The 15,906-nt window shown below is 33.6% G+C and overlaps 1 protein-coding gene across 4 annotated transcripts in view; it reads right to left on the bottom strand.

Annotated features, from left to right (window-relative positions):
* Positions 1-6,288: 6,288 nt before the first annotated feature.
* LOC120314405 (U2 snRNP associated SURP domain containing) overlaps positions 6,289-15,906 on the bottom strand; it is a 48,256-nt gene continuing 38,638 nt past the window's right edge. For all 4 annotated transcript variants that reach the window (XM_039357458.1, XM_039357457.1, XM_039357459.1 and 1 more), the window contains 7 exons: positions 14,800-14,895; positions 14,520-14,586; positions 12,602-12,764; positions 11,313-11,423; positions 9,851-9,969; positions 9,022-9,198; positions 6,289-8,015 (listed from right to left, as the gene is read on the bottom strand). In XM_039357458.1, the coding sequence (XP_039213392.1) occupies positions 7,877-8,015; positions 9,022-9,198; positions 9,851-9,969; positions 11,313-11,423; positions 12,602-12,764; positions 14,520-14,586; positions 14,800-14,895 (872 nt within the window). In that variant the 3' untranslated portion in view covers positions 6,289-7,876. The remainder of the gene's footprint in view (positions 8,016-9,021; positions 9,199-9,850; positions 9,970-11,312; positions 11,424-12,601; positions 12,765-14,519; positions 14,587-14,799; positions 14,896-15,906) is intronic.

The raw sequence follows: 15,906 nt of genomic DNA on the forward strand, positions 1-15,906 counted from the left end.
ATAGAGGAGCCGCAAAATCGCTCCGCTGCCATAGATCTGGGCTCTGGAGGCATTGTCCAGGCATCTAGAGCCCGGATCGGGCCATGCAGGGGCTGCAAAATCGCTCCACAGCCATACCTGTACTTGCACTGGCAGTTTAGAAAGAACCAGTTCTTCTGTTCAAAAAAAGGTGCCGGAACGCCATTCTGTGCATTCTATGACAAAAAAAAGCCCTGATAATGGGAAAAAATACAACAATATCATGACTCTCTCTCTCTCTCTCTCTCTCTCTCTCACACACACACACACACACACACACACACACACACACACACACTTTTTCATTTATTTTCAGCCCATTCTCATATTTCAATAATGAACAGGTTATGTGGTTGCAAATTAGAAAATTAACCTACCTAATCTGCTTTCAGGAGTCATTAGTTTCAAATTGCACATTCAAGTTTTTAATCTCCAAAGGAAACTTATATTAATTCAGATAAAACCATTTATGAAATAATAATTAAAACAATAAAACCATACAGTGAAAATCAGACAGTCATGGAGCTTAAAAACAATATAAATATATTAGCAACTGTAACTGTTCAGTGGCTTGGCTGATGAAATTAAATATTTCATCAGTCAGCAAACAAATCAGTAGGAAACTTATTTGGACATTTCTGGCCTGAAATCCCACCAATTGAGAGCCAACAAACTCATCTTTATCCTTTGCAGATATATCCCTGATTGCTATCAGAAATTGTCTTCATAAATATGCAAAACTATCATTTTTAACATTAGTTTTTTTTAATTAAATCATAATTGAATAAATTTGCACAAAGCATAAAGCCAAAAATATGCCAACAACATTCTATTTTAGTTGGCTGTGTAAACCAAGCCGGAATAGAGAGTGGTACATAGGTGTGTGTGTCCGTCGCTGGATAACTTGCTTAGCACTTTGAAATGGTCAGTCTGAAATAAGAAGTTATTAGAATTAAATGTTGCTTGCTTTACTGTATTATCTTTTAAATTGTTCTAAGTCAACAAGTGAGATCTAATCAAGGCCTTTTTTATGAGAACTATAGGTCCCTGGCCCATGTGCAAAATAACTTTTTCAAAGTAGGATTCAGTATCTGAAATGATCAGATAAAACAATAATTTTCATTCAAGGCCTAAAAATGAATAAGTTAAAATAAAACCTCAGTAGTTAATGCAATATATTGGATTACTTCACACTTTCCCACTTAACAGGTGACTGAGTTGGTCAATATAATAAAGACTAGATCAGTGGTTCTCAACCTTTTTAATGCCATGACCCCCAACCGGTCGTACGTCGAGGACTACTCAACTGGTTGTAAGTCGAGGACTACCCAACCGGTCGTAAGTCGATGTCTTTCCCTGCCCGGGAGCGCCGCGCATGCGTTAATAAAAGAGGGTCCCTGGTTTCAGACCTTTGGCTTTTCTCTGGGAAAAGCTCAGAGAAAGAATAAAAGTGGTTCATGAATCACAGCATCTCATATATAAAACTCATGTAAAAACCAACTGCTTGCAAGATCATCATTAATAAATCAATTTTGACTACAACAAGGATAACTATAGCTGGTCACTAAAAATTTGAAGTCTTCCAGGGAACTGATGTGCATTCTGTTGACTTAACAGCCAAAATGTCAGCCCAATGCAAATTAAAATAATTGAGCTGTGAAACTTGGATTAAATGTTTTAAAAGGCGCAAGAGAACTAGCTTCCATTTAGTTTTACTCATAGCTTCTAAAGTTATAGATATAAAAATTTAGACTATATTATTTTTATAGTAATATAAAATGTAATCATCTACATAACAGCTAAACAAGACTAATGGCAAAACTGCATGTATGCACAAGACTAACCCATTCTTCACAGATACATGCACTTAGGGTCACTGCTTTACAATGCGGTGCTATGCATGTTGCTCATAGTAAATTCGTGCTATTATAGCAATAGTTTGTTTGCTGTATATAAGGAGCAAATTTAGGTCAAGCACTAGACTTTTCTGTCTTTCTTTGCTGCCATCTGCTAGTTGATTGGATTTTGCAGTCTAGATGTAGTAGCCATATTTTGTGCAGTGTTTCTTAGTCTAAAAGATGAATCCTCAATATTATGATTTTCATCCATTTTGAAAGTATTTTAAGATTCACCAATCCGTCCCAAAAGATGGAAAGAACTAACTACTCCTACTTTATCTACCGGTATGTATCTTTTTTGCACTGAAGCCCATTGAAAAAGCAATGGTCCCCTTTGTTTTTCAAGCAAATTTTAGAATTAAGTTTTTGTGATATTGTGTTTTGGGTTACTTGATTTTTAACAATGATCAATATTATTGCCTTGGGAGAGGGAGGGAAGGAGGGGGGGGAGAGGGGGGGCATCAGTTATAGATGTCAGCTAGCACCAAGCAATATTGTTCATTTAAGCAATAAACAAGTCATTGTTTCCTCCTCTGAGACATGTCACAGATCTCTCCAGGCAGAAACAAGATGGACATTAATATATTTTGGCAGTCAGAGATATTACCATGTTATCAGTAGCAATCAAGGACATTCTAATCAATACAGGGGGGGAAAGCTAACAGAATTTAGCTGCCAATTTGAGGGAGAGGGAGAGGCAGAGGAAGGAGAGAGAGAGAGAGAGAGAGAGAGAGAGAGAGTGTGTTTATGGTCATGACATAATGTAAATTAAGCCACAATGTCCTATTACCTACAACAGAACATTTTTAAGCTATATGTTTCTTTAACCTACTAAAATCAATGAGAAAAACCCAGAATTTTCCAGGGAAATGAATGTGATTTGAAATGGAAAACACTTGATTGAACTGTGATCCTTGTTCTTTTAGAAGCTACAGCCTTTCACAGCTTTTCATACATGGATGGTTGCTGGACACATTTGGAGAAAGTCACAAATAATTGCCATGGAACATAATAAATCATAAAATATTCAAGATCAAAAATCTCATCCTGACTGATCTTGATTTTTGATGATTTCACGGATATACCCATGTAGTTTTCTTTGCAACAGAAGTATTTTGATGTTCTAGGATCTTTTTCAAGGCAGTAAAGAGCTACTATATTATTTTATTTGTAGTATAATTTGATTGTATTAGTAATAAAGTAACACAATAAAGCAAATTGGCAGCAATTACTTCACAATCAATTCCCCAAGCTCTTCCAGAAAAGCCAATTTTTACCAATTTTTGGAAAGCCATTAGAATGGGGACATACTCACTTCAGGGGCAAGCTGTTCCATAAAGGGGCCACCATTACAAACAATAAATGGTAGCTAGTTGGAAAATGACAACCTTCTAATCTCCTTACTGGCAGAGGGAAGATGGTCCTTCATGGCTGCCAGATGACATTGAGACTGTTACGAGACAATTATGAGACAATTAACTGGGAAAAGAGATGACTGACTTGTTTGTGCTCTCTAAATAGAATATTGATGTTTGATGTTGGTGAATGTTTGTATTCCCAAGTTCCAGTTCTGATAAATCTGCCCATTAATGCTTTCTATTTTGATAGACATCTGAAATGAATCATATTTAAGATGTTACAATGCTGATTACCTAATCTTCATCAATCTAAATGAGCAAGTGCTATGAGTAACGGATGGATAATAATGTAATGTTTCCTTCAATTTTACCACCTTCAAAGGTCTTCTTCAAAACCTATTTTGACATTTTCAATTTGTATTTTGAAGTTGGCCAGGTTGGTGGGAGGATCCTGAGATTTGATACCCTTTTTACAGTAAAATCTCCCCGGGGAAGCTCATGTGACACCAATCTAAGACATATTGTGGAGTTGTGAACAGAATTCTGATGCTTTTCATAACTGATCTTAATCTATTGGGAATATGCTATAAATCAGCACAGCTGCCTACATTTTTTAACTATCTTGATACCACTAATGTTGGTAATGTGAAAAATTATGCCCCAAATCACTTAAGAGCATTTTTTATTCTTTGATATAAATTTGCCATTATGCGTGCAATGACATGACACTATGATGTGACTATGATGACATCTTGAGGCAACTTTAAAAATTAAGTTTATAAGGAATTCAAAAAAGGGCATTGACCAAAATAATCCCATGAAAATAGCAAATAAATTTTAACCTGGTAAAAATCAAATATTTCCAACAAAAGTTTTATTTGATTTGTGTGGTTCTTAGAAATACATTCTAAGAATTGGCTGAACCAGGAATTAATGTTCAAAGATATTTTAAACCAATAATTTAAGGACAAAGATGTGAAGGCTCATTCAGTTGAGTTTGCCTCAGATTCTTAAACATGTAACATAAATCATGTTTCAATAAATTTCAGTCTAGTTCTTTTATTTTTAAAGGCTGGAATAGTGAACTTGTTCGAAGAATGAATCTTAACTGGAATAGCCTTTTCAAAATGTTTTCAAATAACTGAATATTACCATACCAATGTTTCAAAAACAAATTTGTAAGATAAAAACAATGGTTATTAATTTTAAAAGGCAGAATTTGGGACAATATCCGTTTATGGAGGCCTTTTGTTGTTTTAAATTAGATCACCATAAAATAGTCTGAAAGTCAATAAAAACAGTATTATTTTCAATTTAGTGCTAGAAGGGAAAAACTTTCAAAAATGTGTGCATCTTTATGGAAGCTTCTGTAGCCTAGCAAGTATTTTTTTTAATTAGAACAAATAACAAAGCAGAAATTATGTATTTAACTAATTGTAGTGATAGCTGTAATTTATGATATCAGTAATTCACTTGCAGATCCAAAGTGTGTAGCAGGCATGTTCCTTCTATCAATCAAATATCACTGACCTTTACATCTATTCCAGATTTCAAGTTTCTTCATGCCTTGCTTCAAGAAGTAAGTGTCCATCCTCCAACAACCTAGAAGTATGCATAACCAATGTATGGAATTTCCTGAATATTTAAAGACGTACATCCAATCTTCACATTTGATTTATTATATCAAAAAGTGGATTTGCCACTTCCATGGTCCCCCACCTATTCAACAGCCATCAGTTTTTAAGCCTGTTCTTGATCTTTGATGTTTCACTGACATATTGTTTACATTGATAAATGAAGAGAATTTTAAAGTAGCTAAATAAGACATGTTAGCTTTAAAAGGCAGAGCTGCCAGATTGAATGGAAGATCAGGACTCTGATTTAAAAGCACAATATGGTGTGCAGAAATAGATTACAATTAACCCAGTCTCCTACTGCTTGAATGGAAAATTTGTTAAGTACTATTTTAACTTCATGAGGGAAGGCAAGCAAGGTATCAATGAGACAGAAAAAAAATATCATGCAACCATTTGCTACTATTGAAACCTCAGGCACAGTGGTCCCTTCTTCCTGACCTTTTAATTTGTGGCAAGCCATCAACTTGCACTAATTAGGACTTAAACACCAATCACATTTTTAGAAGACAACTCACAGGTCACTGTTTTGGTCACTAAGCCAGGAACAAATTAAGCAAGAAAGGTAATAAGCCTCTGGGGATCTTATGGTTTGCGTGCTTCATGAGAACAAACTCTACAGATATCTTACATGGAACATTTTCCCTACTTTATGTTTCCCTGCTCCAAAGGCTTTCTTTAAACATGTCATTCTTCAGTAGGAATCTTTTCTCTTTGTAACTTTTTCTTTGGTTATCCCCACCACTACCACCCATTGCACTCCAGAAATAATTAACTTTTCTTTGCATATTATAGACTATTTAAAAAAACCTTATTAACTATAAGCTGCCAAGAGCCAGTGTAAAAAAATCAAATTCATTTGCTCTTACAATGTCTTACATTTGTAGCTTGCAATGAGTAATTTTTATTGACCTTTGAAGTTCAGATTATGTATTTTGAGATTTTCCAGCATCCTAAATAACAGGCAGTACAGTACTAAAGCTGTAGAAATTACAGTTAAAGAAAAACAACCATCTTGTCTTCCATTTTTTTAGCCTTGATTAGTGTCTTGAATATTCCCCTAGAAATTCAGCTGAAATATCCCTCCTTCACTTCACAGAGGACATCAATCTAACGTAACATGAGAAAAGGCACAATAAAAGTCCAGGCCAAGCATGACATGTCATTCAACTCCTGAAAAAAGTAATTTCACTATTTCCACACTTTAAAGTTGTATATTATTTTGAATTTCTTGAATAAAGCATTACTGTGTACTGGTATATAATTTTTAATTGATTTGTTGCTTAAATTTGACTAGATTAATTAACTAGTCTGATAGGTACTTTTATATAAATGAATTGATACATTAACATTATAAAATAATGCTTCACTGGACTCCAGTTCCCTTTAAACTCTGCATGTTTATTACAAGTGTCCTTTCCTTTAGTAAATAAACAGTGAACCTTTGTAGTTTTTATTTATGGAAAAAAATTAAGTGACTTAGAGGATATGCTATGCCAAAAATTTAAAACAGATTAAAACAAAAGAACATCCAAAATTAAAGGACCACAATAGGGGAAGTAGTACAATTATATTAGAAAAAGACACAAGTTAAAAAATCTGAATTCTGCTACTCTTTCAACAATCTGCATGGCCAAAGAATGAATTCAGTACAAAAATGCATTTACAAGATCATCCTCCAAAATAAAACTGATTTTATAAAGACAATTCATTATGTGTTTCTCTTATGTTGATTCTGAGATATTGGTTGGGATAGGAAATATATTGTTTTCTTTTCATGAAAAGAAATTCATATACTTAATACTGAGGTCTTAATACTATTTCATCTAGATGTCAACAGAGCTCTTCATGTACTAAGAAGAACAATATATTCAGCAATATTCCTATGAAAAAAGACATAACTGTTCAAATAAGAACTTCTTTACATCTTAGATCCCGGGGAGAAATGCATGCACAAAGAGTTTGTACAACAGAAAAATCAGAAGTGTTTATTAAAATTTTCCCAATTTAAATTTAAAATTTGAGATTTAAAATCTATTATAATCATGGAGATGATGTGATAAATGGCTCAACAATTTAAAGAATCAATGAAACAGAAGAAAGCTTAGAAATAGATCTTCAGAGGCCAAAACCTACTTTCCCTTTTTACTGTGTGTTTCATTGCTAAAACATCTATAGCACCACAGAAATAGGAAGGAGTTGCAACAGTGATAATCCCTCTTCTCCAAACAATCATCATTTGGTTTTGGAAGTATGGATGAAGCAAAAGCCAACCCTCACTGTAGTTACCAAAAATCTAAGTTTAGTGAATAAACTCTGATTTCAAATTCAAGGTACAGCCCAGAATAAGCATTTCATCAGATAATCTGTACTGAAAAGTTATACACTCTTCATCTCTTCAGATTCACTGCTGCGCAACAATGTTTCTATGGCAGATCCCAACATAATTGAAGAGCAATCTAACTTGACGAACAGATGGGAAAAGTCTGTTTTAAGAGGTTTGCATTGGTAGCCCTGTGTGTTAGGAAGTTAAAAGGAAGGGGAATCAATGGAGCGGGACAAGGAAACACATTTTTTTTTACATTTCCTTTTCAGATTTTATTTCAAATCTAATTCAAAATGTCAAAGCTACAAAAAAAAAGGGGGGGACGAGGGAAACAATTATGGGGGTTCCTCCTAACTCACAATATTCTAAAACAAGGTATCACTACTGCCAGCAGATCTGTTACACACATTTTAGATGATGTTTCTAAACACAAAATCTCATTCTGGGAAATAGCTACAATGAAGGTTTTGTACAATATAAAACATTGACAGGTCTACCAATGCAGTTACTCATGAATATACACGTGCATTCACCAAAAAAAAAAAAAAGGAATGCTTTTTTCATTTGTTTAACAGACTGTTCAGGCACAAAAACAAAACCGCATTTCCAGTAAGTGACAACATCATAAAAATTAACAGTTTGTCAGTGTTTACTCTTCTTTGATTTCTTGTGAGATCTGTGTGGAGAACGAGATTGAGATCTGGATTTTTTCCCTGACTTTTTAGGTGATCTGGATCGTGATCTTCTTGATCTTTTTGGCGTCCTTGAACCAGATGGTGACCTAAAAATAAACTGCTGATGTTAGTAGTTTTCTCATTCAATTTCTATATATACTTTTAATGCTTTATAGAAAGAGACAATTGATAATGCTGCAGTAAATTGGGTTTCAAGCTTTGGTCTTCCAAAACTCATAAATAAATAAAACTAGAATTTAAAAATAACATGTGTATATTACATGTATATCTTTATACAATAAAAATTCATTTAGGTTGCAATCCTATCAGAAATATATACTGATAAAAGTTTTATCACTAAACTTAACAGTGGTTAAATAGTTAAGATACACACAATCACACCAGATGGATAAAATTCATCCTTCTGGGATTACAAATCATGTACCAGGAATGCTTTCATCAGTAAATTACTAGCAAGATTTCATGTCATCTCTAGCCCCATCCAAGCAGGAATACTATAAAACAGTTGGGCAGTAAAGGAACCTGAGTTTTTCAAACACTCTTTTTTTCTTGCTACCTTTCCTAGCCCAAAAATATCCAAAATGCATTTCATTATTTCCCAAAAATAGCTACCTTGGATAGACTAAATTTAACCCTGGCAAAATTGGATCATTTTTAAATTAAATTTAACATTCAGATGCTGGTTGTCTGGGTTAATTAACTATTTTAGGATCTCAATAAACAAGCACACACATACAATAGGTTGAAATAAACCTTCCAAGGGGAAGTTAAATTGTGCTGCCTCTATACTTCTGCTATAAATAAAATCAAGACTCAAGCCAGAATAAATTACATATTGTTTAATTGGGCTTTTTTACTTTTTCCAACTTCTAACTTTCCAATTAGTCCCCAGATCTTCATATCTTTAATTCCTTTATAATTTATCCCAACATTTCTTTAAATCTTCTCTCCTGAATCATAATATGCTGGTTCTTCTCCTTCCTCTTATTACATTATATAATCTTACCATTAAATAAAAATTTAAATGATTATAAATGGCACTAAATAACAAAATAAATGACAACATAAACTGTAAAACAAGCTAGGGTTTACCTCTTGGGTTTTTTACTGGCATCTCTGGGAGAATCTTTATGGGAAGATCTAGAACGTGAGCTTTCTTTATGAGATCTTTCAGATCTTTCAGATCGTTCAGATTTTGGCGATGGAGATTTTGCTCGCCTGCTTCCACTGCTGCGTGATGGACTTGGAGATGTGCTATGTCGTCTTTTCCTTTTGAAAAAAACAGTACAAATTATCACATCTGAAGCATGGTCAATGAAAATAATGTATTTTTAAAAGTTTGGGACTTAATTTAGTTGCCAGTTAAAATGTCCAAAAAAGTCTTGTAGGTCTGGAAAAACACTGTAGCATAAAAGATTTTGTGTCACCCAAATAGTTTTTTACCAAGCTGGGATCATCCACATAAACTACAATGTCACTTGGGGTTAACAGGTATATCTGGGCTTTTCTGGCCATGCGACAAAGCAAAGCACAAACAAAAATAATATTTCTGTGTATATTGCAAATAATGAAACTGTGTTATTGGAAATGTCAAACTCTTCTTTGCAAAAAAAAGGTAAAATCTTAATAATATTAAATACTTTCACATCTCTATTTGTAAATATTAATTGTAATGGGCTAAGATTCTGGAACTAAAAAAATCTAAATTAATAGAGTAAGAAAATAACATCTTTCATAATGCACATATTTTTGTAAAACGTAAAAAGAGTTTACTGTCTAAAGTTTGAAACATAGGAACAGAAAAGTAAAAGGAAGAGAGAAATAGGGACAGGAATAAAAAAAAGTGTATATTATGAAATGCTTAGGCCCGGTTCTACATGTAACTGCCAATAAGGCATATTAATTTGTTTAAACATTATACCTTTCTTTCCTTGTTGGTGTACATTCTTCCTTTTCCTTCTTCTCTTTGGATCTTGAATCAGATTTCTCTTTATCTTTCTTATCTCTTTCTCTTTCCCTTTCCAGTTCCTTTTCTTTTTCCTACATATAAAATATAACAAAATCATGGACATAACCTTAGAGATCATTGAGTCCAAGTCCTCCTAAGTACAGAATTTGTTGGAACATCTCTGATGGATTAGTGAGACTTTCTGTTCAAAGACCTCCTCTGAAGAATTCACTGTTTTAATTTTAGCTAACTTAGTTTTCCAAATGAAACTGATGTAAAAAAAACAACAACAATGATACGAAACAGGGACACAGAACCAGGTTACTAATTCTTCTAGTTAGGTTTCAACATTACTGCCTATGATATTCTATCTCCAGTATTTTCAATATTTTTTGCCTGACTGAATAGAGAATTATTGGCCCAACACTAGTTGCTTCCATGCATGATTTATTAGTATAAACGATTTATAAATTATAAACAATTTATTAAAATTAAATAAAACAATGTTTTCAAGTATCTTTAATGCACCGGTATAAAACTGAGGAGAGACTGAGCTAAGTATCTTTACATGAGCCAAATTACATATTAGTAAAGAAATTTAGTAAAAGTATTATGTGGAAATAAATCTTTATCTGAATTCACATTGTTTATTAACTGCAAACACTTAAAGAGTCTTTATGCCATACTCTAAATTAACATAAACATAGCTCAGTACGAAACACAGCTTTAAGTATACATCACAGAATACAGCTCTGCACACAGAAGAGGATATATCGATATACAACTGTTTAAAGGTTCAGTATGTCCTCACAGGAAGATGTAACTTTCTGAAATCCTAAACAGCTATTACAAAATCTGTGTACAACATTTAAGCTGTATTGACCTATGATCTGAGAGGAGTATTACTGAAGTGCATGGACCTACAGACGGTCATTATATGAAACGGTTTCAATGAAAAAAAAGCATAACTATAGATTTTGACTCCTATTCTGGCATGGTTACAAGGAAACCATAAGATACTTCATACTGTTTAGTGGAACGTTTGTTTGTTTGTTTGTTAAATTTGTTTGCCACTCATCTCACTACAAGGTGATTCTTGGGCGGCTTAGAATTTTATTCCATCCCATTTGTTTGAATTATGGCTTCTTAACTAGTAGTAAAAAAAAATGTATGCTATGCCTTTTTTTTTTTTTTTTTAGTATAAGACTACTACACATGCTATATGTCAAGCAAACAAAGTTCCTTACTTTGCATTTTGTGTCCTTTTCTGAAGTCAGAGTGGGGTGTGCAGAAGAAACTATTCACTTGAGTTCATTACTCATACTAGCCACAATATACCATAACTAAAAGGTAGTGGTGGCAGAATTATTATTAAAATACTTCATCCAAGCCACTGAAAACTAATGTAAAATTCTAAATTGTAAACACTACTTACTCTCTGGAGTAATTTGTCCCGGTAGTGTTCAACTTGTTCCTGAAGACTCTGGCCTTGCTTCTTCGGTCTTTTTCCAGATTCCAATTCATCTTGAAACTTCATTACTTTCAACTGAGACAAAAAAAATATATATATTTTTTTAAGAAACCACTTATCTGTAAGTTTGTAAAAGGCAGAAAAGCAAAATACTGTTTTAATTTAGTTTTAATTGTGGCATGTATGGCTGAAACATTCTTCTAAGCAAGTCTGCAATTACAAATACCCATAACAAGATTCAAGTTTTAAACAATTCTGGTAAATCTATGGATTTAACTCTAAAATTATGTAAAATAGTATTACTTTGCTACATTACCAGACTTTATTTCTTTCTTTTTTCCTCTTCCATCATTGTTATGAGATCAGAAGCTCATTTATCTAAACTCAACATAATTTAGAATAACATCTAAATAGAGACAAAAATGAAACAAGCCAACTTCATGTATTCTAAAGTTAGCTTGCTTCAGTAACTGTAGTTTGGAGATCAGGTACAAAGTTGAATTGTATATCAGTGTTCCTCAATGTACTTCTCTTCTCCCCCTGGGTTCATATCAGATAAGGAGAACAATGTACAATACCTAAGACTCATTTATATAAAGTTAGAATTAGAATTATACCTAAATATATCTACAGTGTTTTAAAGAGAAGAAAATAATCATTTATAACTACCCAATTCTCAACTAGTTTTGGATGCACTTTTAAATGTTTGATAAAGACCCATAACAATATACGGGTCAAAATTATATTATAACTACGCAATAGAATTATACTATTCAATGGGCATTTTTACTTCAAAAACTTATTTAAGCATATATTTGAAAGGAATATTAAAAATAATCTGAGAAGGTACTTTAATTAACCTATAATATTTTAATGATTATGATTAAAGCATTTCTTTATTCAATGATTTTCCCTATTTGTTATCAAGTTCCCTTCAGATTTGGGTGGATGCACATGGAGATCAAAACTTTTAAATATTAATTCCATAAAATATATTGAACATATTTTAGCTTTAAGGAGATAATATCCAAATAAGTGAATAGTATCTATTGGGTTTTTTAAAGTTTAATTATAAAAGTTTTCAAATTTTTTAAATGTACATATCTATAAATGAGCTTTCTAGAAATAAAGACTTAAAATTGACTGTTAGAAAGAGAGGAAGCTGGTACTATTTTCATTGTTAAACCATTTTGCTGCTCGCTTGATTTCATTTACCACCGTTTACATAAATTATGTTTGTATCACAAACATACCTCTATCTCTCTGAGTTTGGCACGCTTTTCTTCACTCATTTCTGAGAATTTGCTTGATGACTTTGAATCAGGTATTTCTTCTCTAATAGGATTGGAATAAAGGTGGTGCTCCTCAGATTTAGAACTTTGAGTATCCTCCTCATCTTCACTTTCTTCTTCTTGGCTTAAAATAACAGAAATAACACAATGATTCTCTTAATTTAATCACAACAGAAAGAATTATAACAGGCAGCACTTCCCAAAAAAGTATTTATCATAAAAAAGAGCACACTGATGGGACTCCAAGAATATGTACTTCCTATTACTTTATATTTCAATTATACAATCTATATGCAATTTTAAAAACTAAAAAAAATAGTTAAGGGGAAGGAAAGAGCAAGGAAAACAATGTATTTGTATGTTTTTTCTTCATACCTAAAGATAACATAAGAGGTAAAGCTTATTAGATATAAAATCTGTTAAGATTTTAAGTCCAAATATTTTAAATGCAATACAGTGTAATGGCATAATATCAAAGTTCTGCCCAGGACACCTAGAATAATTCATAGTATTTAAGGAGCAGGAGATAGAATTTAATCAAAACGTATTGATGTCAGCTATATAAAATATAAGAGAAGAACTGAAAATGTTGTACAGTGGCAGAAATCTGGACTAAGATTGGGGAACTAAAGATTGAAATCCCCACTTGAGTATCTCTAATATCTCTTAGCCTAATCTCATTACAGTTATGTGATAGTGGTGGGAATGGACAGAAATACATATACCACATACAGTCACCGGGGTGTGTGTGGAAAATTTGAGAAGCAGAGACTAGAGGCAATGCATCGTGAGAAGCATTTTATACAGCCTAAAATTATTCAGATAATTTTGAGGGGATTCTGGGTTGTAAACTTCAAAATAATTCCATATATATAATTCATGCCATATACAAAAAGAGGGATATTAAAGATAATGAAAAGGATACAGCATGTTTGGATTTGACTTTGTTTCTTAGAAATGGAGTCCCTCTTCTAACAAAGATTTGTATTATTCAACTGTTAATGATAAGCACAATTTAATGAAAAGCATCATATTCTAAAATTACTGTTATACATGTATGACATTTTTAATAATTGAAGGCTCTATTTTAACTTTAACCTGAATGTGTTGTCAATTTAATATTTTTAGGAGCTATCCGTGAACTCTGACATTGTGGACTGTAGTGACATGAAGTCTATATTTCCTAAAATCCAAGAGTATTCACTATACTTCTGATAATGAAAGATGTTAAAATCTTATTCTTATTGATTTTTCATATTCAAGGCCAGCTCAGAGAGGCATGTCATGAGCTTAGTGAACGAAAATACATGCATAATGCCGAAACCTAAGACAACTGGGAATAAGCCAGGCAATGAAATATATCCAGAATGCATACTCTACAGAGCCAATGTTTCTACTTTTTCCAGAGACATTTTACCCAAATGCACAGTGAAAAGATCACTTCATCTTAGAAGATAAAACTTGCTTCAAGGACAATAGGATGCATGCACTAATTATATTCATTAATCTATTATTGTTCTTTCAAAATAGCCATTTTGGCACACAGTTCATTCAAACCTATACTTAGTTAATGCAATCAGAATTTCTTTTGGGGGGAAATGTATTTTTTTACATGAATTCTTGGAAGTGTATCTCAAGTGAAAGTTTTGCTAAATTTGTTAAATTTGGAGATGTGAAAGTTGCAATAGATACTGCATGTTACTCTTTGTTCCCTTCTTCCTCCTGAATATTTTTATATTGAAAGAAATATGTAGGTTCTACTATCCCTTATATAGACTCCAGGTAACCAAGAAACTCTATTGTTTTATGAAAATCACAAAACATTTTTATTCCATTTAGTATGCTTAAGATAGAGTAACTAGGGAAAAAATGGTCTTACTTCTGATTTTCTTCTTCCTCTGATTCCTCATGCTGGTCAAACAGCTCCCATTTAGATGTTGTTACCGCTAGGATGACAATTAATTATTGTATAAAAATGTCAATATATATAAGAGAAATTTGTAGAAATTCTAAATTCTTGTAACTTCCTAAACTATTATTTAATGGCAGAGTATGAGTGGTATCTGTGTACTATTTTATTAATATTAAGCATGAAATGTTGAAAATATTTAATAATACCAGCAAACAAGAGAAACAGCAGGATTTAAAAAGGAACTAACCTTGAGCTTCAAGGGCAGACTCATCAACTGCTTCCCATTTTGAAGGAGCAACTTTAAATATTGGCTCATTCTTCTTAGATTCTTCAGATGCATCCACTATTGAATATAAGCATTATGCAAAACATGATGTAATGCAGTGGTTCTCAACCTTTTTAATGCTGCGACCCCCAACCGGTCATAAGTCGACTACTCAACCGGTCGTAAATCGAGGATTACTCAACTGGGGTGCAGCACCGTTTGCAGAATGGAACTTTTGGCACGCTCAGCAGGACAAAGACAGCCTGGACAATTCCTATTGGCTTTTGAAAGCCAATAGAATTAGACTCTATTCAAGAGAGTCTATTCTATTGGCTTTCAAAAGCCAATAGAATAAAAGAGAGTAGCACAGCTAAGGAAAAGGGGGAAAAAATGGCGGACTGCATTGTTTGGCGACCCCCGTGAAATGGTCGTTCGACCCCAAATGGGGTCCTGACCCACAGGTTGAGAACCACTGATGTAATGCAACCCTAAATATGCCCTATTTTAGAACACTGCAATAAGAAAATTCAACTTTAAAAAGTTTAATATTCCCCAGATTACCCTGAAAGGCAGAAGAAATCTATATGCATATTTAGTGAAAAGTATGCCCCAGTATGTTCAACAGAATTGATCCTCTAATAAGTTGCACTAAATGCTCTACAAGCAGACTTCCACCCCCTCAAAAGAAACTCTCTTAGTTTGCTTCTCCCTGTAATTCAGAACGCTTCCAAAAACAGTTCTAGAGGAACTCTCAATCATCCAGAGAAAAGCTGGGGTCTAAAGGAAGGAATTCAGACAGGTGAAGTAATCTAATACAACGGTCTCAAACCTTTTTGGCTTTATGGACTGCTGGGGGGGGGGGATAAGGGAATGGTTCTGCGCAGAGATGTGCATGTGTATGCATGCAGTTCCATTTGCACAAGCGGCAGGCATATGTGCCACTGCTCGCACAAATGGAGCTTCGCACATGTGCTTGCCCCCCACTTGTATGTGAAGCTGCATGCACGGACTCGCTCACTACTTCTGCAACCCTGTTCTGAACGGGCGGTAGCCTGGAACTGGGCCACAGCCTGGGAGTTGGGAACCCTG

Source organism: Crotalus tigris, unplaced genomic scaffold (assembly GCF_016545835.1).
Source record: "Crotalus tigris isolate CLP2741 ecotype Arizona unplaced genomic scaffold, ASM1654583v1 scf7180000018923.2277400, whole genome shotgun sequence".
Lineage (NCBI taxonomy): Eukaryota > Metazoa > Chordata > Lepidosauria > Squamata > Viperidae > Crotalus > Crotalus tigris.